This window comes from Oncorhynchus gorbuscha, unplaced genomic scaffold, assembly GCF_021184085.1.
Source record: "Oncorhynchus gorbuscha isolate QuinsamMale2020 ecotype Even-year unplaced genomic scaffold, OgorEven_v1.0 Un_scaffold_103:::fragment_4:::debris, whole genome shotgun sequence".
NCBI classification, from domain to species: domain Eukaryota; kingdom Metazoa; phylum Chordata; class Actinopteri; order Salmoniformes; family Salmonidae; genus Oncorhynchus; species Oncorhynchus gorbuscha.
The window spans coordinates 72,467-100,000 of NW_025744397.1; the positions used below are offsets into that span (position 1 = coordinate 72,467).

General features: G+C 42.4%; 1 protein-coding gene across 1 annotated transcript in view; it reads right to left on the reverse strand.

The window, feature by feature from the left end:
* Nucleotides 1-21,247, reverse strand: part of LOC124016886 (enhancer of polycomb homolog 1-like) — a 48,896-nt gene extending 27,649 nt beyond the window's left edge. Inside the window, exons 1-2 of the mRNA XM_046332228.1 lie at nt 20,792-21,247; nt 6,107-6,266 (exon numbers count right to left, since the gene is read on the reverse strand). Coding sequence (XP_046188184.1) covers nt 6,107-6,266; nt 20,792-20,944 — 313 coding nt within the window. The 5' untranslated portion in view covers nt 20,945-21,247. The remainder of the gene's footprint in view (nt 1-6,106; nt 6,267-20,791) is intronic.
* Between the last annotated feature and the right edge of the window lie 6,287 nt (nt 21,248-27,534).

A 27,534-nucleotide genomic window follows, 5' to 3' on the forward strand; every position in this document is an offset into this window, starting at 1 on the left:
TATAACAAAAGTAAAAAGCCATTTTAAAGCACATCACATGATGGTAATCATGAAACTAATTGACATAATTTGAGTCAATCGGAGTTGAACCTGTGGATGGTTTCAAGGCCTTCAAACTCAGTGTCTCTTTGCTTGAAATCAGGGGAAAATCTAAAGAAATCAGCCATTTTTTTTTAGACCTCCACATCTGGTTCCCAAGGAGCAATTTCCAAACGCCTGAAGGTAACACGTTCATCTGTACAAACAATAGCACACAAGTATAAACACCATGGGACCACGCAGCCGTCATACCGTTCAGGAAGGAGACGTGTTCTGTCCCCTAGAGATGAACGTACTTTGGTGTGAAAAGTGCAAATCAATCCCAGAACAAAAGCAAAGGACCTTGTGAAGATGCTGTGGAGGAAACAGGTACAAAAGTATCTATATCCACAGTAAAACAAGTCCTATATCAACATATCCTGAAAGGCCGCTCAGCAAGGAAGAAGCCACTGCTCCAAAACTGCCATAAAAAAACAGACTACAGTTTGCAACTGCACATGGGGACAAAGATCGTACTTTTTGGACAAATGTCCTCTGGTCTGATGAAACAAAAATAAAACTGTTTGGCCATAATGACCATTGTTGTTTAGAGGAAATAGGAGGCTTGCAAGCCGAAGAACACCATCGCAACCGTGAATAAGGGCAATGGTGAAACATTTTTTTTTTGCTACTTGGAAAACCTTACACGTCTTTGACTCATATACTGTATTTTATACCGTCTACTGGACCTTGCCTATGCCGCCCATGGCTCATCCATATACTTATATGTACATATTCTCATTCATCCCTTTAGATGTGTGTATTCGGTAGTTGGGGAATTGTTAGATATTACTGCACTGTTGGAACTAGAAGCACAAGCATTTCGCTACACTCACATTAATATCGGCTAACCATGTGTAAGTGACTAATAAAAAGTTTGATTGGATTTGATTAGTACTTACTCAGAGGTATGAATAATTAAGTAAATAGTGGTGTGGGGGCTGTGCTTTGGCAAAGTGGGTGGGGTTATATCCTTCCTGTTTGGCCCTGTCCGGGGGTGTCCTCGGATGGGGCCACAGTGTCTCCTGACCCCTCCTGTCTCAGCCTCCAGTATTTATGCTGCAGTAGTTTATGTGTCGGGGGGCTAGGGTCAGTTTGTTTATCTGGAGTACTTCTCCTGTCCTATTCAGGTGTCCTGTGTGAATCTAAGTGTGCGTTCTCTAATTCTCTCCTTCTCTTTCTTTCTCTCTCTCGGAGGACCTGAGCCCTAGGACCATGCCCCAGGACTACCTGACATGAGGACTCCTTGCTGTCCCCAGTCCACCTGGCCATGCTCCTGCTCCAGTTTCAACTGTTCTGCCTTACTATTATTCAACCATGCTGGTCATTTATGAACATTTGAACATCTTGGCCACGTTCTGTTATAATCTCCACCCAGCACAGCCAGAAGAGGACTGGCCACCCCACATATGCGCTCTCTAATTCTCTCTTTCTTTCTCTCTCTCGGAGGACCTGAGCCCTAGGACCGTGCCCCAGGACTACCTGACATGATGGCTCCTTGCTGTCCCCAGTCCACCTGACTGTGCTGCTGCTCCAGTTTCAACTGTTCTGCCTTATTATTATTTGACCATGCTGGTCATTTATGAACATTTGAACATTTTGGTCATGTTCTGTTATAATCTCTACCCGGCACAGCCAGAAGAGGACTGGCCACCCCACATAGCCCGGTTCCTCTCTAGGTTTCTTCCTAGGTTTTGGCCTTTCTAGGGAGTTTTTCCTAGCCACCGTGCTTTTACACCTGCATTGTTTGCTGTTTGGGGTTTTAGGCTGGGTTTCTGTACAGCACTTTGAGATATCAGCTGATGTACGAAGGGCTATATAAATAAATTTGATTTGATTTGAAGTAAATTAGATATCCGTATTTAATTTTCAATGTTTGCAAAAACGTCTTAAAAGGTGTTTTTACATTGTCATTATAGGGTAGTGTTAGTAAATTGGTGAAAAGAAAAAATAAGTCAGTATTGTTTCATTCCGGCTGTAACAAAATGTGGAATATGTAAAGGGGTATGAATACTTTCTGAAGGCACATAGGCCCGTTTAAATTGTGTCTGGCTTGCGGTTTCAAATAAAGCAGAATATTTTGTGCTCATGTAATTAATAAAAAAAAGTTGTCAGAAGTAGGCAGGGCCATAAGTAAATAGGTCAACTAGGATATGACTAAAGAATTAATCAAGGTGATTTTTCCACAAATACACAGGTATTGTCCTTTCCACAGTAGCAAAATCTTTAATTTGACCAGCTTTCTACACCAAAGAAAAATATACAACACAATATGTAAAGTGTTGGTCCCATGTTTATTGAGCTAGGGGGGAACCCGGAAATTTTCCAAGCGTGAAAAAATAGTCTCAAATTGTGCACAAATTTGTTTACATCCCTGTTAGTGTGCATTTCTTATTTGCCAAGATAATCTATCCACCAAACAGGGTGGTATATCAAGAAGCTGATTCAACAGCACAATCATTACAAAGATGCATCTTGTGCTGGGGACAGTAAGATAGAGTTTTAAAATGTGCGGTTTTGACAAAACGCAATGCCACAGCGGACAATTGGCACGCTGATTGCAGTAATGTCCATCAGAGCTGTAGCCAGAGAATTGAATGTTAATTTCCCTACCATAAGCCTCCAACATCATTTTAGAGAAATTGGCAGTATGTCCAATCACAGGCCACAATCAACAGCCTGATCAACTCTATGCGAAGGAAATGTGACGCGCTGCGCGAGACAAATGGTGGTCACACCAGATAGTGACTGGTTTTGTGATTCACGCCACTACTTTAAAAAAAACTTTTAAAAAAATGTATTGTTACCAACAGATGCATATCTGTATTCCCAGCCATGTGGAATCTATAGATTAGGGTCCAAATGACTTCATTACAATTCTGTTGCATTTATATATTTTTTGTTCAGTATATTTATAAATAGTATACGTAAAAAAATATATAATTAATTCTAACAAAAATTCCCTAACTAGAAAAGTAAATTTATAGTTTACTTATAAACTGTTGGATTTTGGGGATTTTACCCATTTTATTATTTACGGTCATCCGTGTCAGTCTTAGAGTCTATTAGTTTTCTTTTAGAGGTTGGTTTTTCATTTTGTCTGTTTTAACTCTACGCCATGTTTTGGTGTTGACTGCGTCAGTAGTATGTTAATAAAATTCTCTAACCTTACAAGTTGTTTTGAGTTTTTATCCAGTTTGGATGATTTTGGCCAGGAGTGAGTAGATCAACGATAAAGCACATTAATTTCTACGCTTTTTCACAAGGCATTCTTCACCACCATCTTCAGTCCATACTCGTGCCTTTTAGCCCAAGAACATGTTCCAACACTTCCCAGGTGGTAGTGCTTCCCAAAGGGCACCCAATTCCCTATATAGTGCACTACTTTTTAACAGACCACCAGGGCCCTAGAAAAACAGTGTACTTAATAGTGAATAGGGGTTACAGAAAGATGACCATAGGAACTCTGGTCAAAACACACGTCTCTAAATTTAGCGCAGATCACAATCAGCAGCTTAATGCAGCGAACTCCAGAAATACACTAAGCTTGCAAAAAGCCTGCCCCCCCTTTGCCTTTGGTTCGACATGAAAGCCCCTTAGAAAAAAACAGAGCTGACAGGAGTGTTTGTGCGCTGGGGCTGAGAGGGGGTCCCCTGGGCTTAGACTATTCAGTGTCCCACAACCCCTGCCAAGCCTGTGCCCTTCTACCTTCCCATATGTGCCCTCTCTCACTGTGCGAGTGTGCTCAAATGTTTTCAGACCACAGGACACCTCTGGATCACACTGCTGCTATTAGAGAATCCCCAGGGGCTGACAATCACTTAAAGGTCCAATGCAGCCAATTTAATCTCAATATCAAATTCTTTGAGTAACAGTTAAGTACCTTACTTTGATAAACATAAAAAAAAAAAATAGAAAACAGAAACAAAAAACAGGTTTTTAAAGAGCAATTTCTCAAACAAGAATTTTACTACGACTGTCTGTTATTGGTCTGAGTTGGAAGGGGAAACCTAAAATAAAAGAAGCCTTTATTTGCAGAGAGGTTTGAAACGCTATCTTATTGATGTATTGCACCTAACTAATTTACCGCATGGTGATGTCAACATGGAAGGTCAAAACTCCATCCCACCAAAAAAGACATTTCAGGGTCTTTTGAAACTACTCTTAAACTAAAACTACATTACCATAATTTTCACAATTTTACACTATTACTCCAACCTTAGTGTGGAAATATATACACTGCTCAAAAACATAAAGGGAACACTTAAACAACACAATGTAACTCCAAGTCAATCACACTTCTGTGAAATCAAACTGTCCACTTAGGAAGCAACACTGATTGACAATACATTTCACATGCTGTTGTGCAAATGGAATAGACAACAGGTGGAAATGATAGGCAATTAGCAAGACACTCCCAATAAAGGAGTGGTTCTGCAGGTGGGGACCACAGACCACTTCTCAGTTCCTATGCTTCCTGGCTGATGTTTTGGTCACTTTTGAATGCTGGCGGTGCTTTCACTCTTGTGGTAGCATGAGACGGAGTCTACAACACACACAAGTAGCTCAGGTAGTGCAGCTCATCCAGGATGGAACATTAATGCAAGCTGTGGCAAGAAGGTTTGCTGTGTCTGTCATCGTAGTGTCCAGAGCATGGAGGAGCTACCAGGAGACAGGCCAGTACATCAGGAGACGTGGAGGAGGCCGTAGGAGGGCAACAACCCAGCAGCAGGACCGCTACCTACGCCTTTGTGCGAGGAGGAGCAGGAGGAGCACTGGCAGAGGCCTGCAAAATTACCTCCAGCAGGCCACAAATGTGCATGTGTCTGCTCAAACGGTCAGAAACAGACTTCATGAGGGTGGTATGAGGGCCCGACGTCCACAGGTGGGGGTTGTGCTTACAGCCCAACACCGTGCAGGACGTTTTTCATTTGCCAGAGAACACCAAGATTGGCAAAGTCGCCACTGGCGCCCTGTGCTCTTCACAGATGAAAGCAGGTTCACACTGAGCACGTGACAGACGTGACAGTCTGGAGACGCCGTGGAGAACGTTCTGTTGCCTGCAACATCCTCCAGCATGACCGGTTTGGCGGTGGGTCAGTCATGGTGTGGGGCTGCATTTCTTTAGTGGGGCCGCAAAGCCCTCCATGTGCTCGCCAGAGGCAGCCTGACTGCCATTAGATACCGAGATGAGATCCTCAGACCCCTCTTGAGACCATATGCTGGTGCGGTTGGCCCTGGGTTCCTCCTAATGCAAGACCTCATGTGGCTGGAGTGTGTCAGCAGTTCCTGCTAAAGGAAGGCATTGATGCTATGGACTGGCCCGCCCGCTCCCCAGACCTGAATCCAATTGAGCACGTCTGGAACATCATGTCTCGCTCCATCCACCAACGCCACATTGCACCACACACTGTCCAGGAGTTGGCGGATGCTTTAGTCCAGGTCTGGGAGGAGATCCCTCAGGAGACCACCCGCCACCTTATCTGGAGTATGCCCAGGCATTGTAGGGAGTTCATACAGGCACGTGGAGGCCACACACACTACTGAGCCTCATTTTTATATCTTTTAAGGACATTGCATCAAAGTTGGATCAAGCCTGTAGTGTGGTTTTCCACTTCAATTTTGAGTGTGACTCCAAATCCAGACCTCCATGGGTTGATGAATTAGATTTCCATTGATAATTTGTGTGATTTTGTTGCCAGCACATTCAACTATGTAGGGGAAAAAGTATTTAATAAGAATATTCATTCAGATCTAGGATGTGTTATTTTAGTGTTCCCTTTATTTTTTTGAGCAGTGTATATAACATAGCAAACACCACATTTTGACTGCACTGGGGCTTTAAACATACCCCAGACAGAGCACACATGCACTGCACACACACAGCAGCATGAACACAAACTGCAGTATGTGCACACACGCAAAGCACACTCGAGAAGAAAAACAAACATCTACCGTCTGACCAAAGAGACAACAGAAAAACAAAGACCGCTGACAAACAGGCTACATGAACAATAATACTCCTTACGTTGTATGTGAATGAGCTGCTTTGGCATCTTGAAGTCCCCAGGGTATAGGGACTCGTAGTAGGCGATGTTGCTCCCTGCTTCGGGGACGGGGATGACCATGTTGTCCCGTTTCTCCCCATACACCTGCTGTGCCGAGATAGCCCGCTGTAGATGGTGCTCCTGTGGGGGAGGAAGGTAAAGGTCAGTAGGCCTACACTACAACAGCGGCAGTTAAAAAATAAATTATACGTAATTACACCAAAAATCAAACTGAGCACGCTTTCTAATGTTTCAGAAACAATGATTAACAGTAAGTAATAATGGGGTATAACGGCTTAATTTCACTTTTGTGACCTGCGTCTTTTAACCAATGTTAAAATAAATAATTTAGATACAATAATAAAAGCAAACATATCTACAACTGAACATTAAGCATCAACAAAGTGCCTGTCCTGCCACAAAATGCTGAGTGATATTGCATATTTATTATTATAGTTCAGGGATCTACGCTGACATTTTTTTACAATGAATACATGATGTACGCCTAAGTAGAAGCACACAAATAAAATGTAGGCAACAAAGAACTTTCTTCTGATACTCGTCGGTCTATTCTTGTTCTGAGAAATGAAGGCTATTCCATTCTATTCAAGGAATAGCCTTCATTTCTCAGAACAAGAATAGACTGATGAGTTTCAGAATTAAGTTGTGTTTCTAGCCATTTTAAGCCTGTAATCAAAAACACAAATGATGCTCCAGATACTCAACGAGTCTAAAGGCCAGTTTTATTGCTTCTTTAACAAGCACAACAGTTTTCAGATGTGGTAATGACCAATTAGCCTTTTAAAATGACAAAAATGGATTAGCTAACACAACGTGCCATTGGAACACAGAAGTGATGGTTTCTGATAATGGGCCTCTGTACGCATATGTAGATATTCCATTAATCTTCTGCCGTTTCCAACTACAATAGGCATTTTAGGTTTATTTTCTGGCTGGAGCTCACATTGCCCCCATTGTTGTTTTCCTTACAAACAAATGGTGTGTGGATGTGTGCATTCCTATCAAAGTAAGTGCCTTATTTTCGTGTTGTCGTTTCTACTGTAGCATGAAATATGTATGTATGTATGTATGCATGCTTGCATGAATGTATGTACAGTTTTATTCACCTTTTCATGTACTGGTGACAATGCATTCCGATTATTGCATAAATTGTAATGGACACCTATGATGTGTGTAAAATACTTTTTTGAAGGTCGTACTAATTATAATGAGCTAATGCTAAGCAATTTGCCAGCTATGCGTGGCGCCATGTTTGTTGACATTATATAATGCATTCTGGGTGTCATGTAAACGTCTATCAGACCAGAAATTTATTGAGGTCAAGGAATGGTTCACTAATCTTTCGAGTAAACTTCCGGAAGTGAATGAAGGTAAGTAACTGATCGTAGACGACACACCCCCTCCAAAATGCATACTGTAAACAGACCAAACTAATCTTGTCTCTTATACATGGCGGCACACAAACTACCCATCGATGATTACTTACTCAAATATTTAGATCAATGTTGAGCTCACCCGTGAAGTATTATAAATAGTAATTGGTATTAGATAATTCATAGTGGTCTCTGTCAGCCTAAAGTTTCCTAATATGCTTGTGTTACATCAATGTCTCCTCAGTTAGCACATGGACGAATGTAGTCCACATTTTCTCGTTTGGATGATTATGTATGCTGTTGCTATTTCTGTGAATGTCTTAACATTGCATTCCAAAATAAACTTGTCACATTCAGGACATAACTTTGTAAGGACTGTTTGTGCAAAATGGTTCTAAAAGAAATGTGTGGCTAGCTTACTGTTGCGTCAATCGAAACTGGACGTTCTTGGTGAGCTTTCTAATCCAACCGGTTTAAGCATGCGTGGCAGGGACCACTGTAGAAGGTTCACACAAGTTTGTTGGTACCTGTGAAAAGGTTAAGCCACCCCCAGCAATTCAACATATAGGCTTACCACCCCGACTATCCAACAGTAGGTCCATTGTCCCCATCCGAGGTCACATTCACAGTACTCATCCAATTTTAATTCACATTATGGGGGAAATCAATTCAGGGGAATTCGAGGTCGGACGTTCAACATCCTCAGATCAATTTAAAACAATATCAGTACAGGTGAGTCTAAACACTTTGGGATTCATGTACCCACACTCAAGTTCTCATTAGGTTGGTTGAGTAGCTAGAAACAGTTGGGCTGTCCCAGACTTTTAAAAATCTTGTTCAACCGCAAGTGTTTTTTTTAGATCAATTGATTGCTAGAAAATGTAAAACATGTATTTTTCCATACTTCAGCCCTATTCGCAGGGGACTAGTATTACTATTGGACATCGGTTATGTAATTATCACCCCAGCATGTCCGTTGTTTTTACAGTGGGATTAGTTTTACCCTGGGGGCTCTTCTAGACGTGAAGACATTTCAAAGGTGTATGGATAGCCTAATATTGGCCTAACGGGCCTTCAATTCCGAGAAAGTCAAAATAACGCATATCAATAAGAACCATGTAACCGCGTAACCCATGCAGACATTTAATTAACTGAAGAATGTCAATTCATTTGCACAATATCATCTACTTCATATTTTAAAAAGAGAAGTATGGCACTAGGAAAGTTGGATGTGTGACAAAACAGTTCCTTCATCTGTAAGCTAAGTGCATAGCACTTTGTTTTAAGCATCAATTTGTTCCTATGTTCTTATCCAGACTGGGTGCAGCACCTGTTAAACTATTATCACTCAAATCACAGGGAAGACGATTCACACGGGATAAGTATTATCAGAGGACCGGAGAGTTTGCTGAAAAACAGTAGGTTTTTAGGGCTGGGATAACTTTCTTGCCAAGTAAAAATTACCAAGATGGCAGAGTCGGACAGTACAAAAATTACGGATGTGGCGATTTGTGCACAACTACATTAACTTCTTTGGGGTAGGGGGCAGTATTGGGGCAGTATTGGGTGGCTTGGATGAAAAACGTGCCCAAATTAAGCTGCCTGCTACTCAGCCGTAAAAGCTAGAATATGCATATAATTAGTACATAAGGATAGAAAACACTGACGTTTCTAAAACTGTTTAAATGATGTCTGTGAGTATAACAGAACTCATATGGCAGGCAAAAACCGGAGAAAAAAATCCAACCAGGAAGTGGAAAATATGAGGTTTTCCGCCCCCATTGAAGATACAGGGTGATATTAGTTGTGTTTCACTTCAAGGCTTCCACTAGGTTTCAACAGTATTTAGAACCTGTTTTGAGGATTCTACACTAAAGGAGGGGCTTATAAGAGCTCTTTGAGTGAGTGGTCTGGCAGAGTGCCACAGCCTCGGGCTGGCGCGCTCACGTGAACGGTAGCTACGTTCCATTGCTTTTCTACAGACATAGGAATTCTCTGGTCAGAACATTATTGAACACTTATGATATAAACATCTTAAAGATTGATTCTATACTTAGTTTGACAAGTTGCTACGACCTGTAATATAACTTCTTGAACTTTTTGTCCGATGTTCGGCTGGACCCGAACGCACGTTTGGATTTGTTTACCAAACGCCCTAACAAAAGAAGCTATTTGGACATAAATGGACTTGATGGAACAAATCAAACATTTGTCGTCGAACTGGGATTCCTGGGAGTGCATTCTGATGAAGAGCAAAATTAGGTGAATATTTATAATGCCATTTCTGACTAATGTTGACTGCGCAACATGGCGGATATTTCTTTTGGCTGTTTTGGGCTCTGGGCGCCGTACTCAGATTATACTTTTCCGTAAAGTTTTTTGAAATCTGACACAGCGGTTGCATTAAGGAGAAGTTAATCTAAAGTTCCATGCAAAACAATTGTATTTTCATCAACATTTATAATGAATATTTCTGCAAATTGATGTGGCTCTCTGCAAAATCACTGCATGTTTTGGAACTACTGAACATAACACACCAATGTAAAATGAGATTTTTTGGATATAAATATGCCCTTTACCGAACAAAACATACATGTATTGTGTAACATGAAGTCCTATGAGTGTCATCTGATGAAGATCAAAGGTTAGTGATTAATTTATCTCTATTTGTGTTTTTTGTGACTCCTCTCTTTTGCTGGAAAAATGGCAGGATTTTTCTGTGACTTGGTGGTGACCTAACAATTTTTTGTGGAGCTTCACTGTAAAGCATTTTTGAAATCAGACACTGTGGCTGGATTAACGAGAATTGTATCTCTAAAATAGTGTAAAATGCTTGTATGTTTGAGAAATTTGATTTATGAGATTTCTGTTGATTTGTATTTGGCGCCCTGCAATTTCATTGGCTGTTGGCTAGCGGAAACAGGTTCCCAGACAGGTTAATTAAGGCAGCTTGCTGCCGAAAACAGTTAAATGTTGTTTATTTTTTTATAACAAACAATGCAAACAGTGCATCAGAGCAAGACTGAACATCCTATTACAACTACAATATTAACAGAGATAAGCTAGTATCTGAAGCTAGTCTACAAACATTAACAGGCCAGTCTTAGGTCTTCTGTTAGCAGTTGAAGCAAATCATGATGCAACACCCAGCTCACATTCCCTTCAACATCAGGCACGATTAATCAAATTCAGAACAAATATTTGATATTGACATGTGCAATATCCATAAATAGCAAGAGGCTGCGATTTTCATGTAATAATAATAATAATTATAATTATTATTACAATCCATTAATACAACAAAAAAATAGACTTACGATACCGCCAATGAGATGCGCTAGACTCTATTCATTCACTCTCTACATGCATAGAGGATGCTGACTAATCACAAGCAGGCTCTCACGTGGCATGGCATGTACAAGCTGGCCGATCACAAATGTCCCTGTGTACAGTTAAGACACTGGTGATGAGAAAAGGGGCTTTACCTCACTAAACCTCGGAAATATGAGAGCTGCGACTGCTAACGAGATTGATTTGGTGCCAAAGAAAGGAGTCTTCAGTGGTATGGCAGTATTTATGCTACAGAAAAACCAATATCAACCAAATGCAAGTGTTGCGCAAAATGTGCTTGCTTCAGTGTTGTGGCGACTAACGTATTCAAATCATTTATAGAACCATCCCCTACTTTACGACAATTGCAAGGTGAAAAAAGCTCTCGACAGCAGCAAAGCCCCTCAGCTACAGCCAGCCACCTATGTTAAACAGGGATAGATTGCTGGTGGGAAGGGTTTGACTGGCAGGGATGTTCTTATCCCATTGCACTCTAGTGACTCCTGTGGCGGGCTGGGCGCAATGCACGCTGACACAATCGTCAGGTGTACTCCGACACATTGGTGTGGCTGGTTTCCGGGTTAAGCGACATTGTGTCAAGAAATAGTGCGGCTCGGCTGGGTTACGGCTCTCAACCTTCGCCTCTCCCCAGTCCGTACGGGAGTTGAAGAGATGAAACAAGACTAACGACCAATTGGGAAAATAAATAAATATAGACAAAGGCCGAAACCTACCACATAACCAAAGACATGGCTCCTATATACACAGTAAGCAAAGACAGTTTCAAGAAGATAAACAAGCTTGACAGGAGATACAAGACTCCACCTAGCACGGTTCTCTCGTCACCATCCCAACACTGCATAACAAAATTTAAGGAGAAGTTGAAACAGAGCTCACATGTTGATTACACACCTACAACAGACCTTTAGTTTACAAGATCAACTGAGCCCTACAGTAAGATACATTAGTTTGACAGTACACTTTATTAATGAGTTTCAACTGAGAGAGAGGTGCTTGCAAACATTATAGACTACTTCCCCGAAGATCACACAGGAGAAAACGTTGCTCTAGGGTTGAGATGCTTTAGCCGCCTGGGGCTTGAATGAGGAGCAGCAAGTGTGCATAACGATAATGGCGCAAACGTGGTAAAGGCCACACTTTGCAATTAGTAAGCTACATTTCCTGGTTGCCAACATTTGTATTGTTGGCCTAATTTCAGTTTGTGACAAAACAACATCTACAGTTAAACTTGGATGTTTACATAACAACTTAGCCAAATACATTTAACCTCTGTTTCACTACTCCTGACATTTAATCCAAGTAAAAATTCTGTCTTAGGTCAGTTCGGATCACCCCATTTTTTAAAGAATTTTCCTGCCTCACGGTGCCATCTATTTTGTGAAGTGCACCAGTCCCTCCTGCATCAAAGCAGCCCCACAACATTATGCTGCCACCCCCGTGCTTCACAGTTGGTATGGCGGTCTTTGGCTTGCCAGCTAGAGGTTGACCGATTATGATATTTCACCGTCGATACCAATTATTGGAGTACCAAAAAAGCTGATACCGATTAACCTCTTGCTCCTACCTGGCACGCAGGCGTCCCATCTAGAGCTCTGGAAATGCAAATGCACTACGCTAAATGCTAATAGTATTAGTTAAAACTCAAACGTTCATTAAAATACACATGCAGGGTATTGAATTAAAGCTACACTCGTTGTGAATCCAGGCAACAAGTCAGATTTTTAAAATGCTTTTCGGCGAAAGCATGAGAAGCTATTATCTGATAGCATGTAACACCCCAAAAGACCTGCAGGGGACGTAAACAAATAATTAGCATAGTCGGACCTACACAAACCGCACAATAAAATATAAAACATTCATTACCTTTGACCATCTTCTTTGTTGGCACTCCTAGATGTCCCATAATCACTATTGGGTCTTTTTTTCCGATTAAATCGGTCCATATATAGCCTAGATATCGATCTATGAAGACTGTGTGATAAACAGAAAAAAATAGCGTTGCATAACGTAACGTCTTTTTTTAATTCAAAAAGTCGACGATAAACTTTCACAAAACACTTCGAAATACTTTTGTAATGCAACTTTAGGTATTAGTACACGTTAATAAGCGATAAAATTCATCAGGAGGCGATGTAAATTCTATAGGTGTCCGTCTCTAGAAAATGTCTGGAGAGAGCTCGACCAAAACATCCGGTCGGAGACCGGAGAGAATCGGTTCCCTTGATTCGGTTTGACCAAGAATCAAAGCCGAATCAAATGACAAGACTCTAGACATTGTGTGGAAGCTGTAGGCACTGCAACCTCGGCCTCATTTAATTCGGTTCACTTTGAACAATTCCTGGAAGTAGCGCAAGGATATTTATTTCCATTTTCAGTGATCAGATTTTCCTGCACTTTTCGATGAAACACACGTTCTGTTATAGTCACAGCCGTGATTTAACCAGTTTTATAAACGTCTGAGTGTTTTCTATCCACACATACTAAATCATATGCATATACTATATTCCTGGCCTGAGTAGCAGGGCGCTGAAATGTTGCGCGATTTTTAACAGAATGTTCGAAAAAGTAGAGGGTCGACTTAACAGGTTAATCGACCATTTTCCCCCCTATTTGTAATAATGACAATTACAACAATACTGAACACTTATTTTAACTTAATATAATACATCAATAAAATCAATTTAGCCTCAAATAAATAATGAAACATGTTCAATTTGGTTTAAATAATGCAAAAACAAAGTGTTGGAGAAGACAGTACAAGTGCAATGTGTGCTATGTAAGAAAGCGAACGTTTCAGTTTCTTGCTCAGAACATGAGAAAATATGAAAGCTGGCGGTTCCTTTTAACACGAGTCTTCAATATTCCCAGGTAAGAAGTTTTAGGTTGTAGTTATAGGACTATTTCTCTCTATAGCATTTATATTTCATTAACCTTTGACTATTGGATGTTCTTAGAGGCACTTTAGTATTGCCAGTGTAACAGTATAGCTTCTGTCCCTCTCCTCGCTCCTCCCTGGGCTCGAACCAGCAACACAACGGCACCAGTCACCATCGAGGCAGTGTTACCCATGCAGAGCAAGGCTCAGAGCGAGTGACGTTTGAAACGCTACTAGCGCGCACTAACTAGCTAGCCATTTCACATCGGTTACACCAGCCTCATCTCGGGAGTTGATAGGCTTGAAGTCATAAACAGCGCAATGCTTGACGCACAACGAAGAGCTGCTGGCAAAATGCACAAAAGTGCAGTTTGAATTCATGTTTACGCACCTGCTTCTGCCTCCATCGCTCAGTCAGATAGTTAGATACTTGTATGCTTTGTCAGATTATATGCAACACAGGACACGCTAGATAATATCAGCCATGTGTAGTTAACTAGTGATTATAATTTGAATGTTTTAATGCTAGCCAGCAACTTACCATGGCTTACTGCATTCGCATAACAGGCAGTCTTCTTATGGAGTGCAACGAGAGGGGTAGGTCGTTATTGCGTTGGACTAGTTAACTGTAAGGTTGCACGGTTGAATCTCCAAGCTGACAAGGTGAAAATCTGCCGTTCTGCCCCTGAACAATGCAGTTAACCCACCGTTCCTAGGACGTCATTGAAAATAAGAATGTGTTAACTGACTTGCCTAGTTAAATAAAAAGGTATTAAAAATACATACAGATTTGATTGTTATGAAAACGTGAAATCGGCCCCAATTAAATCAGCCATTCCGATTAATCGCTCGACCTCTATTGCAAGCCTCCCCATTTTTCCTCCAAACAGAACGGATGGTCATTATGGCCAAACAGTTAAATTTTGGTTTCATCAGACCAGAGGACATTTGTCCAAAAAGTACAATCTTTGTCCCCATGCGCAGTTGCAAACCAGTCTGGCTTTTTTACGGCGGTTTCTTCCTTGCTGAGCGGCCTTTCGGATTATGTCGATATGGGACTCATTTTACTGTGGATTTAGATACTTTTGTACCCATTTCCTCCAGCATCTTCACAAGGTCCTTTGCTGTTGTTCTGGGATTGATTTGCACTTTTCACACCAAAGTACTTTCAGGATGAACCGTACTTGGAGGTTTGCTGATTTCTTTTGATTTTCCCATGATGTCAAGCACAGAGGCACTGAGTTTGAATGTAAGCATTGAAATACATACACAGGTACACCTCCAATTGACTCAAATTATGTCCAATTGACTCAAATTATATCTATTAGCCTATCAGAAGCTTCTAAAGCAATGACAACATTTTCTGGAATTTTCCAAGCTGTTTAAAGGCAGTCAACTTAGTGTATGTAAACATCTGACCCACTGGAATTGTGATACAGTGAATTATAAGTGAAATAATCTGTAAACAATTGTTGGAAAAATTACTTGTGTCATGCACAAAGCAGATGTCCTAACCAACTTGCCAAAACTATAGTTTGTTAACAATAAATTTGTGGAGTGGTTGTAAAACAAGTTTTAATGACTCCAACCTAAGTGTACATAAAATTCCAACTTCAACTGTAAACCACTACGAAATATGTTTCTCATCATCAAAAATATTGTATTTTCAGCAGTTTGAAGCTGATGTTGAAAACAGAAAGTAAAAGCCAAACTTAACGGGAAGCATAAAATTAGAGCACATAGAACAGATCTACCGCTTAGACTTGCTTTCAATGAGAATGACAGATCTAAAATAAAATTGTGAAATTGGTCATCCATAAAGTTATACATTGCAGCTTTAAGGAACATAGTACATAAAACATGGCCGCTATTGACCAACACGCATTTGTGTGGTCTGGCACAAATCAGTCACAGATATTCGTATTGTAACAAAACTTGGTACCCGTTCCAAACACTGGAGACTCAACATATTCAAGCACGGTCAGATTGACCACACGGTGGCGCTATAATGCACCCATGTTAATATAGCTTAATCTGTTGATTCCATGTGATGAAATTTGGCACACATGCTCAGGGATATGAGTCTAGCTAACCTGTAAAGTATGGTTCAGTTATGCAAACTCATTGGCTCATATCAGCCATACTGTTAGTGCTAGAGTCCTGGAAAAAGTTGCATTTAAGACATGGGTACAGAGATGCCATAACAAAGTTGGTGCCAAATCAGTCCAGGAGAAGACGTTTTAAAGTCAACATCTTTGAAAATAGTCCAAAATACTGCATAAGCATAATATTTATTGGATAATTTGTTCAATGCATTGTTCTGATATTTGGTAAATGTGGTAAACAGTACAGAAGTAGCTCATCTTTGAGCAATGTTTCCAATTTGTCCCGATGGTGGCACAGTGGGCTTATAGCTGAATCCTAGCAACCGTTGCGGCACTCACAAATTTATTAAATAATACACTCCAGACAACCATATTGGAAGGCAGGACTGTTGCTTTAGTAATGCGACTATGTCACTGACAGGATGTTCATATCAGATATGATAGCATATGAAGTAAATAAAGAATTAAACTCTCAATGAGCCATTTATGAAGGTCTCAGCATGGCCCCAAATCACCCCCATGAGGCCTAAGGCAACATAAACACAGCTGAACTCCGGGCAGGGTAAAAACTTGCATAAGGAACCAATTGGAAGCAGGCCTAAGCCAGACTGCTTTGCACGCTCCTCTGGAGAACGCCAGGCAGCGACCCACTAACCTGAATCACAGCTGACCTGACATAGCAAAATTACTCACAGCTGCTTGACTGAGCTTAGTGAAGTTGGGGACCTTCCTCTATTAATGTGTACGCACATGGTAGTGATAAAGGATGTCTGCGAACAAAACAACCAATGAACAAAAGTCACAGCAGGGAGAAGGACCGTACATTAGATCATTTAGCTAGCTTATCCTTAGCTCAGGTAGCCTACCTTCTTATGGCCTAGCAGCATTAGCTAAGGCCGGTGCAACATGTAGGGTGGGTGATAAATAGAAAAGCACCCTGTCATGAAAATCCATGATACAGAAACCTTGCTACAAGCATCAGCTTTACTTATCTCAGTGCTCATATTTGTACCATCATGCCAACTCCATGTTTTGGCATGAAAATGTCAAGAGCATAAACATCTGATACCATCAGATTACCTGATACACACAGCTAGGACACCTGGGCTAAAACAGAGACACAGATGGGAAAGTTTTGCAGCCCATTTTCACAGAGACATGCATTTCCCTCAATGTAATGTTCCCGAGGAACAGGATGTAGACTCCAATAAAAAAAAGTGTGGCCTCCAGCTCATTAGACAAACTGATTGCCTGGGCCCTAGTCAAAATAAGTGTACTATATACAGTTGAAATCGGTGGTTTACATACACTTCCGTTGGAGTCATTAAAACTAGTTTTTCAACCATTCCACAAATTTCTTGTTAACAAACTATAGTTTTGGCAAGTTGGTTAGGACATCTACTTTGTGCATGACAAGTAATTTCTCCAACAATTATTTCCAGACAGATTATTTCACTTATAATTAACTGCATCACAATTCCAGTGGGTCAGGAGTTAACATACACTAACTTGACTGTGCCTTTAAACAGCCTGGAAAATTCCAGAAAATTATACCAACCCTCTTCCTGGAGATCTCCGGTTCAGTCCAAACCTAATTTAGCATCGCTGATTCAGCTAATTTAGGTCTTGTTGAGCAGCTAATTAGTAGAATCAGGTGTGTTAATTTAGGGTCGACTGAAAACCCACAGAACTGTAGATCTCCAAGAAGAGGGTTGGGCAGCCCTTGATATTTCAATTTTACTTGGCAAGCCAGTTAAGAATAAATACTTATTTTCAATGGCGGCTTAGGAACAGTGGGTTAACTGCCTTGTTCAGAATGGCAGATTTTTTTTTAACCTCGTCAGCTCGGGGATTTGATCTTGCAACCTTTCGGTTATAAGTCCAACGCTCTAACCACCTGCCGCCCCAAACTGGGCGAAGCATATAGGGAATAGGGTGCCATTTGGGATACAAACAATGACTCATAGCCAGTCTGTTCAGTCAGACAATGGCATCTGCTAAAGGTAAGAGTGGTGTAATCAAAGGAAGAAGTAGGCCAATTCTCTTATATTCAATTAAATTAAAACGGTCATCACAGGCCTGTTCAAGACAGAGTTCAGTATTCAAGTAGGTTTTATAATTACGGCCTTAGTGCAGATTCTGTTTTGATTGACAAATTGAAGTAGTAACCTAGCGTGTATAGTAAATTCTAGTAAAGAGGCAGATGCAACAGCACTGCAATCAAATCATGCAGCATATGTCAACATTTCAGCAGGGACATTAGCTAGGTGTACTGTATTGTTTCAGCAGGGATGTTAGCTATTAGGCTAGGTGTAATTGTCAGTGTGGAAGATTATGAAACACTGGCTCAGTCTGACTCATGTTCCTCTTGAAGGATTACAAAACTGAAACTGGGAGAGGCAAGCAGGGGTTGGAAATTGTTCACTACATGGGACACAGTTTAGCGCATGCATTCTCAAACTTTTTGGGGCCGGGAACCCCTTTCTGTTACAGGAAACTAATCAGGAACGCCCTCAAAACAACTTGAATGAGAAAAATAGCATACAGAGTTTTACCATGACTTCAGCAGTGAATTACTGGACGGATTAAGTCTCGGATCTTGGGAAGGAACATTTTAAAGGCCCGCCTCTTGGCATTGGAGAGAATGTTGCAGTTTTGAAGTTAATTTCCTGCAATGTATGCTTTGGCCACAAATACAGGTATTGGATATGTCAACATTATTTGGGTACGAGTTAATAGAATATTAACTTTAAAGCTGATATTGACTGGACAGTTACTTTAAAAACATTTTTGGGGGAACACAAGAAATATTGAGTTGAAAACTAGAGAACTGCCCATAAAAAGATATTCCTTTGAGCCTCCCAGACCCATGTTGTGCAGGGTTAACAAGATCAATTGTAGATCAGGGATGGGAAACTAGTCCGAGGGCTGGGGCTGTGTGCCCCCCCCATCCCTAGAAAAACACAGCTGATTAAACAAACTGCATTCTAAACAGAACATTAGTTTAGTGTGTTAGCTGGGACAAAGGGGTTACACCAATCAGAGGCCCCCAAGGACTGGAGTAGCCCATCCCTGTTGTAAATTAATATCACATTGTATTGTTTTACAGCCTCATCTTATTCCAAGGATCCTTTGGCCAAAATATGTTTAATCAGTTTAAAATAAATTGAGGCTGGGGACCCACTGCAGTACCTTCATGGACCTCACTTTGAGAACCCCTGGCCTAGTGCTCGCCCATCAAACAAATCCAAGACCTCATACAGGTTTGGCATTGTCCATTCAGTAACCAAGTAGCTTAATTGTGGAAAGAGAAACCCACCAAGACAAAAATAATAATTTGAGTTAATGGAACTAGAGGACAGTCAAGGAAAAAGACATAGGTCAAGCCAAACAGTCTGATTTCTTAGAGGGCTAAGCAACCCTGTTCCTGGAGTGCTGCATGATTGTGTTTAAACTAGGGACAACACCTGCCCATCTGAGCTAATTGATCAGTTCAGTTATTGTCTAAAATTCAACACACCTGGTCTTCCAAGTTGGTTAAATCAAAAATAGGGTTGTCTACCCATGTCCTAGAGCAAAGCATGATTGGGAAACAACACTTCCAACATTCCATAAAACATTGAGACGTATAAAATATCTATGCTGTTGATTCCTATATGGTTTCACTATAAACAGCCAGCCACAGAGTTTTGCTTTCCAGATATAAAACAACCTGGTCAGGGGAAGCTAGCTAGCAGTTCATCCATTCAGTCTGCCCCAGTCAACCAGCCCCAAGACTGCGTCCCAGATGTCACAACTTCTGGACCACTAACCCAATGTACAGTAAGACACAAGTAATGCACTATAAGGAGAATAGTCCAGGTTTTCCATCCAGTTCCCATCGGGGTAGATGAGGGTCAGACAGCAAAGAAGCCATGCTGCATTTCACTTGAGCCCCTGTAGTGAAACATCTCTCCTGTCACTCCAGGAGGTTACATAAGAGCACAGGAAGGGAGACGGGCTGGCGGTATTCTTCTGGTAGTTAAATTGACTGCACTACTGCTCCCCCATCCCTCCAATGCTCTAGTTGAGACATTGCTGATCATCACACCAAAATGCTCAAAATTGGTCACTGGGTTTGTTTTGGATTTATATAACCCAGAACGGGGTTGTTTTGGATTTATATAACCCAGAACGGGGTTGTTTTGCCTCACCCCTGACAGGCAAAAAATATGCACACCACATCAGCACTCAGATCTGCTATATTATATTCAGGAGATCATGGACTGGCTTCTAAATTGCACATGTTCTGTCAGTTGTAGTTCAAGCTTGAAAGAATTTGACTATGGGTATACACATTTGAGACACTTGGCTAAGCATAGCTTTTGTGCACACATATGTATTAGAAAAAAGCCTGTGCCGTCTGGCAAGAGGTATCTGCGCCTTAGAGTTTGAACGTTTCTGTTCAGTTATTGACTGGTAGTGCCAGTCCCACAGCGTCGTGCGTGATGGTTGTATTACCGATCTGTCCAAATTTGTAGCCCATTCAAAACATGCACAGGAAAGACATGTCGACTCAGTGTCTCCCCCTGGTATTTGTTCGTGATAATGGCACCACTTCAAAGCCCATCCCCAACTGTGTTTTTGGCAAAGACAACGTAAACAAAATGGCGGTTGCGAAAGGAATCACGTGACCCCTTTGTGTTTTCCAATGTAAATCCAAGTGAAATAAGTGGATACAACACGGCTTACTAACCTACATTCGAAACAATACACGACTGGGATAATGTTGACGGTAAAATGTCGGTGTTACACGCACATTTCATCGCAATTTACACTTCAGAAAACAGACACGGCAGCCATTTTGTGCAAACTTGCGCAGGCAAGATAGGGGCGACCCCCATATTGTGAACATAATGCAAACATCTTAAACATGAATCTGACAGCGATAATAAAACATACCGATTCCTCCTCTTTCTCCATCCCAGTTGGCATTTGCGGCACTGCCCGATTGATAGAGGCATATTCGTGCAGGTCAGGCAAGTCCTCGCAGCGGAAAACGGGTAGAAGCTTGGTAGCGTCCAGCGCCCGTGCCCGAAACGACAATTTACTCATTTTTTATAATGTGAGATGCAGCATAAATCTACCGATCTAATAATGTTCACAGCAGTACTGGTTTGAGTTCTCATGGATGGATCTGTGATGTTCATCAGAAGTCAACCGTTCGCTTGGTACCAGGGCAGGTATACGGCGATGCGAACGGGAGCCGGGAAGGCCCGGATTTTGGTCGATTACTACTGTCGGTCTCTTTTTTTCCGAGGCTCCACTCTCCCTCCCTGGTTCAATACGCCATAGCCAACATGGCGGACATTACAAATTCTTGCATCTGTCCCTTCGCTCCTGGCGGCCCAACCCCCGATCACACAACAGCCATTCCCTTACGGTATCGCGCGCATGCGTGCTCGCGGAGCCCCGAGGGGCGGGAACACGAGGGGATATCACAAGTTACCACAGCCAGAAAGTCAAACCCCGCCTATTTCTACAATTTCTTCTTAAATGTGATTTTTTTTTCTAATTAAAAAAAATAAACCACTCCAACACTTAAATTAAGACCAAAAAACGATATGTTTTCATTAACTTTTACGACAGTCAATTTTGACTTTGGCTGTGGTAACTAGTGGAAAACTGGTGAAAGGAGAGTACTCACGCTCCCTCCGTAGAAACGGACTGATATTCACATATTAGGATAGGCAGATAAACTGTGCGACACCGGGGAACGAAATCACTTGCAGTACTAATGTACTTTTTATTCAACAGTACAGAGACAGACAGCCCTGCAGTGATAATTAATATTTTGCACAAAACGTGTATCAGAAAAAAATGCAATACACCGTACCAGTCAAAAGTTTGGACACACCTACTCATTCAAGGGTTTTTCTTTATTTTTACTATTTTCCACATCGTAGAATAAAAGTGAAGACATTAACTATGAAATAACACATATGGACTCATGTAGTAAGCAAAATCGTGTTAAACAAATCAAAATATTTTATGTGAGATTCTTCAAAGTTGCCACCCATTATGACAGCTTTGCAAAGTCTTGGGATCCTATCAACCAGCTTCACATTGAATGCTTTTCCAACAGTCTTGAAGAGTTCCCACAAGGGATGCCCGATACATCGACAAGCACATCAGAATCGTACGATATTAGCTAAAAATGCCAACATTGGCCCGATGTCTCGTTTAACAAACAATTTGCAAAACCGATGTCAAAGCGGATGTCAATGCATACCTATATAATGTAGGTACATGATTTAATGAACCACAAAAAAAATCTAGCGCTACATGTGCCACACAGCATTCCTAACCTAGACCAATGCCTGCTGTGTGGATCGAGCAGTCAACAAGTCCAGCAGTCATTTGAAAGAGTAAGAACATTTCAGCGAGACAACTCAAAAGGTGAAATCCATTAACGGCAAGATAATGGAATTCATTGCCCTTGACAATCAACCGTTCCAAATCACATACACATGGTTAGCAGATGTTAATGCGTGTGTAGCTAGTTTGTGCTTCTAGTTCCGACAATGCAGTAATAACCAACGAGTAATCTAACCTAACAATTTCACAACAACTACCTTTACAAGTGTAAAGGCGTCTGCTAAATGGCATTTATTATTATTATAAAGGGATGAAGAATATGTACATAAGAATATACACTGCTCAAAAAAATAAAGGGAACACTTAATCAACAATGTAACTTCAAGTCAATCACACTTCTGTGAAATCAAACTGTCCACTTAGGAAGCAACACTGATTGACAATACATTTCACATGCTGTTGTGCAAATGGAATAGACAACAGGTGGAAATTATAGGCAATTAGCAAGACCCCCCCCAATAAAGGAGTGGTTCTGCAGGGTGGTGACCACAGACCACTTCTCAGTTCCTATATGCTTCCTGGCTGATGTTTTGGTCACTTTTGAATGCTGGCGGTGCTTTCACTCTAGTGGTAGCATGAGACGGAGTCTACAACCCACACAAGTGGCTCAGGTAGTGCAGCTCATCCAGGATGGAACATTAATGTTAGCTGTGGCGAGAAGGTTTGCTGTGTCTGTCAGCGTAGTGTCCAGAGCATGGAGGAGCTACCAGGAGACAGGCCAGTACATCAGGAGACGTGGAGGAGGCCGTAGGAGGGCAACAACCCAGCAGCAGGACCGCTACCTCTGCCTTTGTGCAAGGAGGAGCAGGTGGAGCACTGCCAGAGCCCTGCAAAATGACCTCCAGCAGGCCAAATGTACATGTGTCTGCTCAAACGGTCAGAAACAGACTCCATGAGGGTGGTATGAGGGCCCGACGTCCACAGGTGGGGGTTGTGCTTACAGCCCAACACCGTGCAAGATGTTTGGCATTTGCCAGAGAACATCATGATTGGCAAATTCGCCACTGGCGCCCTGTGCTCTTCACAGATTAAAGCAGGTTCACACTGAGCACATGTGACAGACGTGACAGTCTGGAGACGCCGTGGAGAACGTTCTGCTGCCTGCAACATCCTCCAGCATGACCGGTTTGGTGGTGGGTCAGTCATGGTGTGGGGTGGCATGTCTTTGGGGGGCCGCACAGCCCTCGAAGTGCTCGCTAGAGGTAGCCTGACTGCCATTAGGTACCAAAATGAGATCCTCAGACCCCCTGTGAGACCATATGCTAGTGCGGTTGGGCCTGGGTTCCTCCTAATGCAAGACCTCACGTGGCTGGAGTGTGTCAGCAGTTCCTGCAAGAGGAAGGCATTGATGCTATGAACTGGCCCGCCCGTTCCCCAGACCTGAATCCAATTGAGCACGTCTGGGACACCATGTCTCGCTCCATCCACCAACGCCACGTTGCACCACAGACTGTCCAGGAGTTGGCAGATGCTTTAGTCCAGGTCTGGGAGGAGATCCCTCAGGAGACCATCCGCCACCTCATCATATGAATGAGTGATGGTACAGAACGGTATAGGCAAGATGCAGTAGATGGTATCGAGTACAGTATATACATATGAGATGAGTAATGTAGGGTATGTAAACATTATATTAAGTGGCATTGTTTTTTTGTTACCTTTATTTATCACCGGTGGTGATTTGCTGTGAGGTAGCAGAGAAACAGTCTATAACTTGGGTGACTGGAGTCTGACAATTTTACATGCATTCCTCTGACACTGCCCATGATCTCGGTCCTGGATGGCAGGAAGCTTGGCCCCAGTGATGTACTGGGCCATACGCACTACCCCCTGTAGCGCCTTACGGTCAGATGTCGAACAGTTGCCATACCAGGCGGTGATGCAACCGGTCAGGATGCTCTCAATGGTGCAGCTGTAGAACTTCTTGAGGATCTGGTGACCATGCCAAATCTTTCCAGTCTCCTGATGGGAAAAGGTTTTGTCAAGCCCTCTTCACGACTGTCTTGGTATGTTTGGACCATGATAGTTTGTTGGTGATGTGGACACCAAGGAACTTGAAACTCTCAACCTTCTCCACTACAGCCCTGTTAATGGGAGCTTGTTCTGCCCTGCCTTTTCATTTTAGTCCACGATCAGCTCCTTAGTCTTGCTCACATTGAGGTAGAGGTTGTTGTCCTGGCACAATGCCAGTTCTCTGACCTCCTCCTTATAGGCAGTCTCATCGTTGTCAGTGATCAGGCCTACCACTGTTGTGTCATCAGCAAACTTAATGATGGCCATGCAATCATGAGTGAATAGAGAGTACAGGAGGGGCCTGAGCACACACCTCTGAGGGGCCCCCGTGTTGAGGATCAGCGTGGCAGACGTGTTGCCCACCCCTACCACCTGGGGGCGGCCTGTCAGGAAGTCCAGGATCCAGTTGCAGAGGGAGGCGTTTAGTCCCAGGGCCCTTAGCTTAGTGATGAACTTTGAGGGCACTATGGTGTTGAACGCTGAGCTGAAGTCAATGAATAGCATTCTCACATACGTGTTCCTATTGTCCAGGTGTGAAAGGGCAGTGTGGAGTGCAATAGAGATCGGATCATCTGTGGATCCTTTAGGGCGGTATGCAAGTTGGAGTGGGTCTATGGTTTCTGGGATAATGGTGTTGATGTGAGCCACTACCAGCCCTTCAAAACATTTCACGGCTACAGACCTGAGTGCTACGGCTTGGTAGTCATTTAGGTAGGTTACCTTAGTATTATTTGGCATAGGGGCTATGGTGGTCTGCTTGAAACATGTTGGTATTACAGACTGACAGGGAGGGGTTGAAAATGTCAGTGAAGACAGTTGGTCAGCGCATGGTCTTCGTACACGTCCTGGTAATCTGTCTGGCCCTGCTGCCTTGTGAATGCTGACCTGTTTAAATGTCTTACTCACTTCGGCTGCGGAGAGCGTGATCACAGTCGTCTGGAACAGCTGATCTCATGCATGTTTGTTACTTGCCTCGAAGCGAGCATCGAAGTAATTTAGCTCATCTCGTAGGCTCGTGTCACTGGGCAGCTCTCGGCTGTGCTTCCCTTTGTAGTCTGTAGGTTTGCAAGCCCTGCCACATCCGTTGGAGCCGGTGTGGTATGATTCGATCTTAGTCCTTTGACGCTTTGCCTGTTTGATGGTTCGTCTGAGGACATCGCAGGATTTCTTATAAGCTTCAGGGTTAGAGTCCCGTTCCTTGAAAGCAGCAGCTCGAGCCTTTAGCTCAGTGCAGATGTTGGCTGTAATCCATGGCTTCTGGTTGGGATATGTACGTTCACTCTCTGTGGGGGACGACATCGTTGATGCACATATTGATGAAGCCAGTGTCTGATGTGGTGTACTCCAATGCCATCGGAAGAGTCATGGAACATATTCCAGTCTGTGCCATCAAAACAGTCCTGTTGCTTTCCATCTGACCACTTTTTTATTGATTGAGTCACTGGTGCTTCTTGCTTGAAAGCAGTTATCAGGAGGATAGAATTATGGTCAGACTTATCAAATAGCCAGTCTGGCTATCAAGTCAGTTCATCAAATATCTGGTCAACTGTGAATGCGGTTATTATGAAGTTAAAATGTCTAGGCGCAACAACGGCTTAGCCGCGAAGTGGTAGGCCACACAAGCTCACAGACCGGGGCCGCTGAAGCGTGTAAAAATAGTCTGTCCTCGGTTGCAACAGTCACTACAGAGTTCCAAACTGCCTCTGGAAGCAACATCAGCAAAATAACCATTTGTCGTCAGTTTCACAAACTTTGTTTCCATGACTGAGCAGCCGCACACAAGCCTAAGATCACCATGCACAATGCAAAGAGTTGGCTGGTGTGGTGTAAAGCTTGCTGCCATTGGACTCTGGAGCAGTGGAAACGCATTCTCTGGAGTGATGAATCATGCTCACCATCTGGTTTGTCCAACGGACAAATTTGGGTTTGGCGATTGCCAAGAGAACGGTACCTGCCCCAATGCATAGTGCCAACGCTAAAGTTTGGTGGAGCAAGAATAATGGTCTGGGTTGTTTTAATATTTTTTTTTATATATAGTTTGGGCATGGCCCCTTAGTTCTAGTGAAGGGAAATCGTAACGCTAAAGCATACAATGACATTCTATCTAGGCGATTCTGTGCTTCCAACTTTGTGGAAGGCCCTTTCCTGTTTCAGCATGACAATGCCCATGTGCACAAAGTGAGGTCCATGTAGAAATGGTTTGTCGAGATCGGTGTGAAAGAACTTGACTGGCCTACACAGAGCCCTGACCTCAACCATATCTTACACCTTTGGGATGAATTGGAACACCGACGCAAGCCAGTGCCCAACCACAATAATGCTAATGGTTTAATGGAAGTTAGTCCCCGCAGCAACTGTCCCAACATCTAGTGGAAAGCCTTCCCAGAAGAGTGGAGGCTGTTATAGCAGCAAAAGGGGGGGACCAACTCCATATTAATGCCCATTATTTTTTTATGAGTTGTTCGACGAGCAGGGGTCCACATACTTGGTCATGTAGTGTAACTCATTTTAACTGTAAAACAAACTAGTTTCTACACGTTACAAGGAATGCACAAACTCTAGATGGGCTACTTGAGAAGTTGAACACAAGTGCAGCAGACTGGTGTGAGAAATGATGACCCTGGCCGTGACCTCACTCCCTGCGGGTGTCTCAGGGGAAGTTGGGTTAGGCAAGAAATCTAATTGTATTTGTCAGATGCGCCTAATAAAACTGGTGTAGACCTTACCGTGAAATGCTTGCTTAAGAGCCCTTCCCAACAATACAGAGTTTAAAAATAAAATGGTAACACAAGAGGAATAAAATAAAATACAAGAATGGAGCTATATAAAAGGGAATACCAGTACCAGATCAATGTGCAGAGGTACAAGGTATTTGAAATAGATATGTACATGACGGCAGTGTAAAGTGACTAGGTATCAGGATTGATAAGAGTCAAATAAGAGAGTAGCAGCTGCAAATGATGTGTAAAAAGTGTGTAATGTGTTTGTGTTGTTGGTATGCGTGTGTGTATGTAGTGTCTGAATGTGTCAATGTAGTGTGTGTGTGTGTGTCTGTGTAGATGGCAATATGTAGATATATAATATAGTCTAGTGAGCGTGTGTGTGTGTGTGTGTGTAGGGTCAGTGCAGATAGTTTGGGTACCATTAATTGACTATTCACCAGTCTGGCTATTTAGCAGTCCTATGGCATGGGGGTAGAAGCTGTTTCAGAATCTGTTTGCCAGAGAGTAGCAGAGCGAAGTCTATGGCTTGGGTGG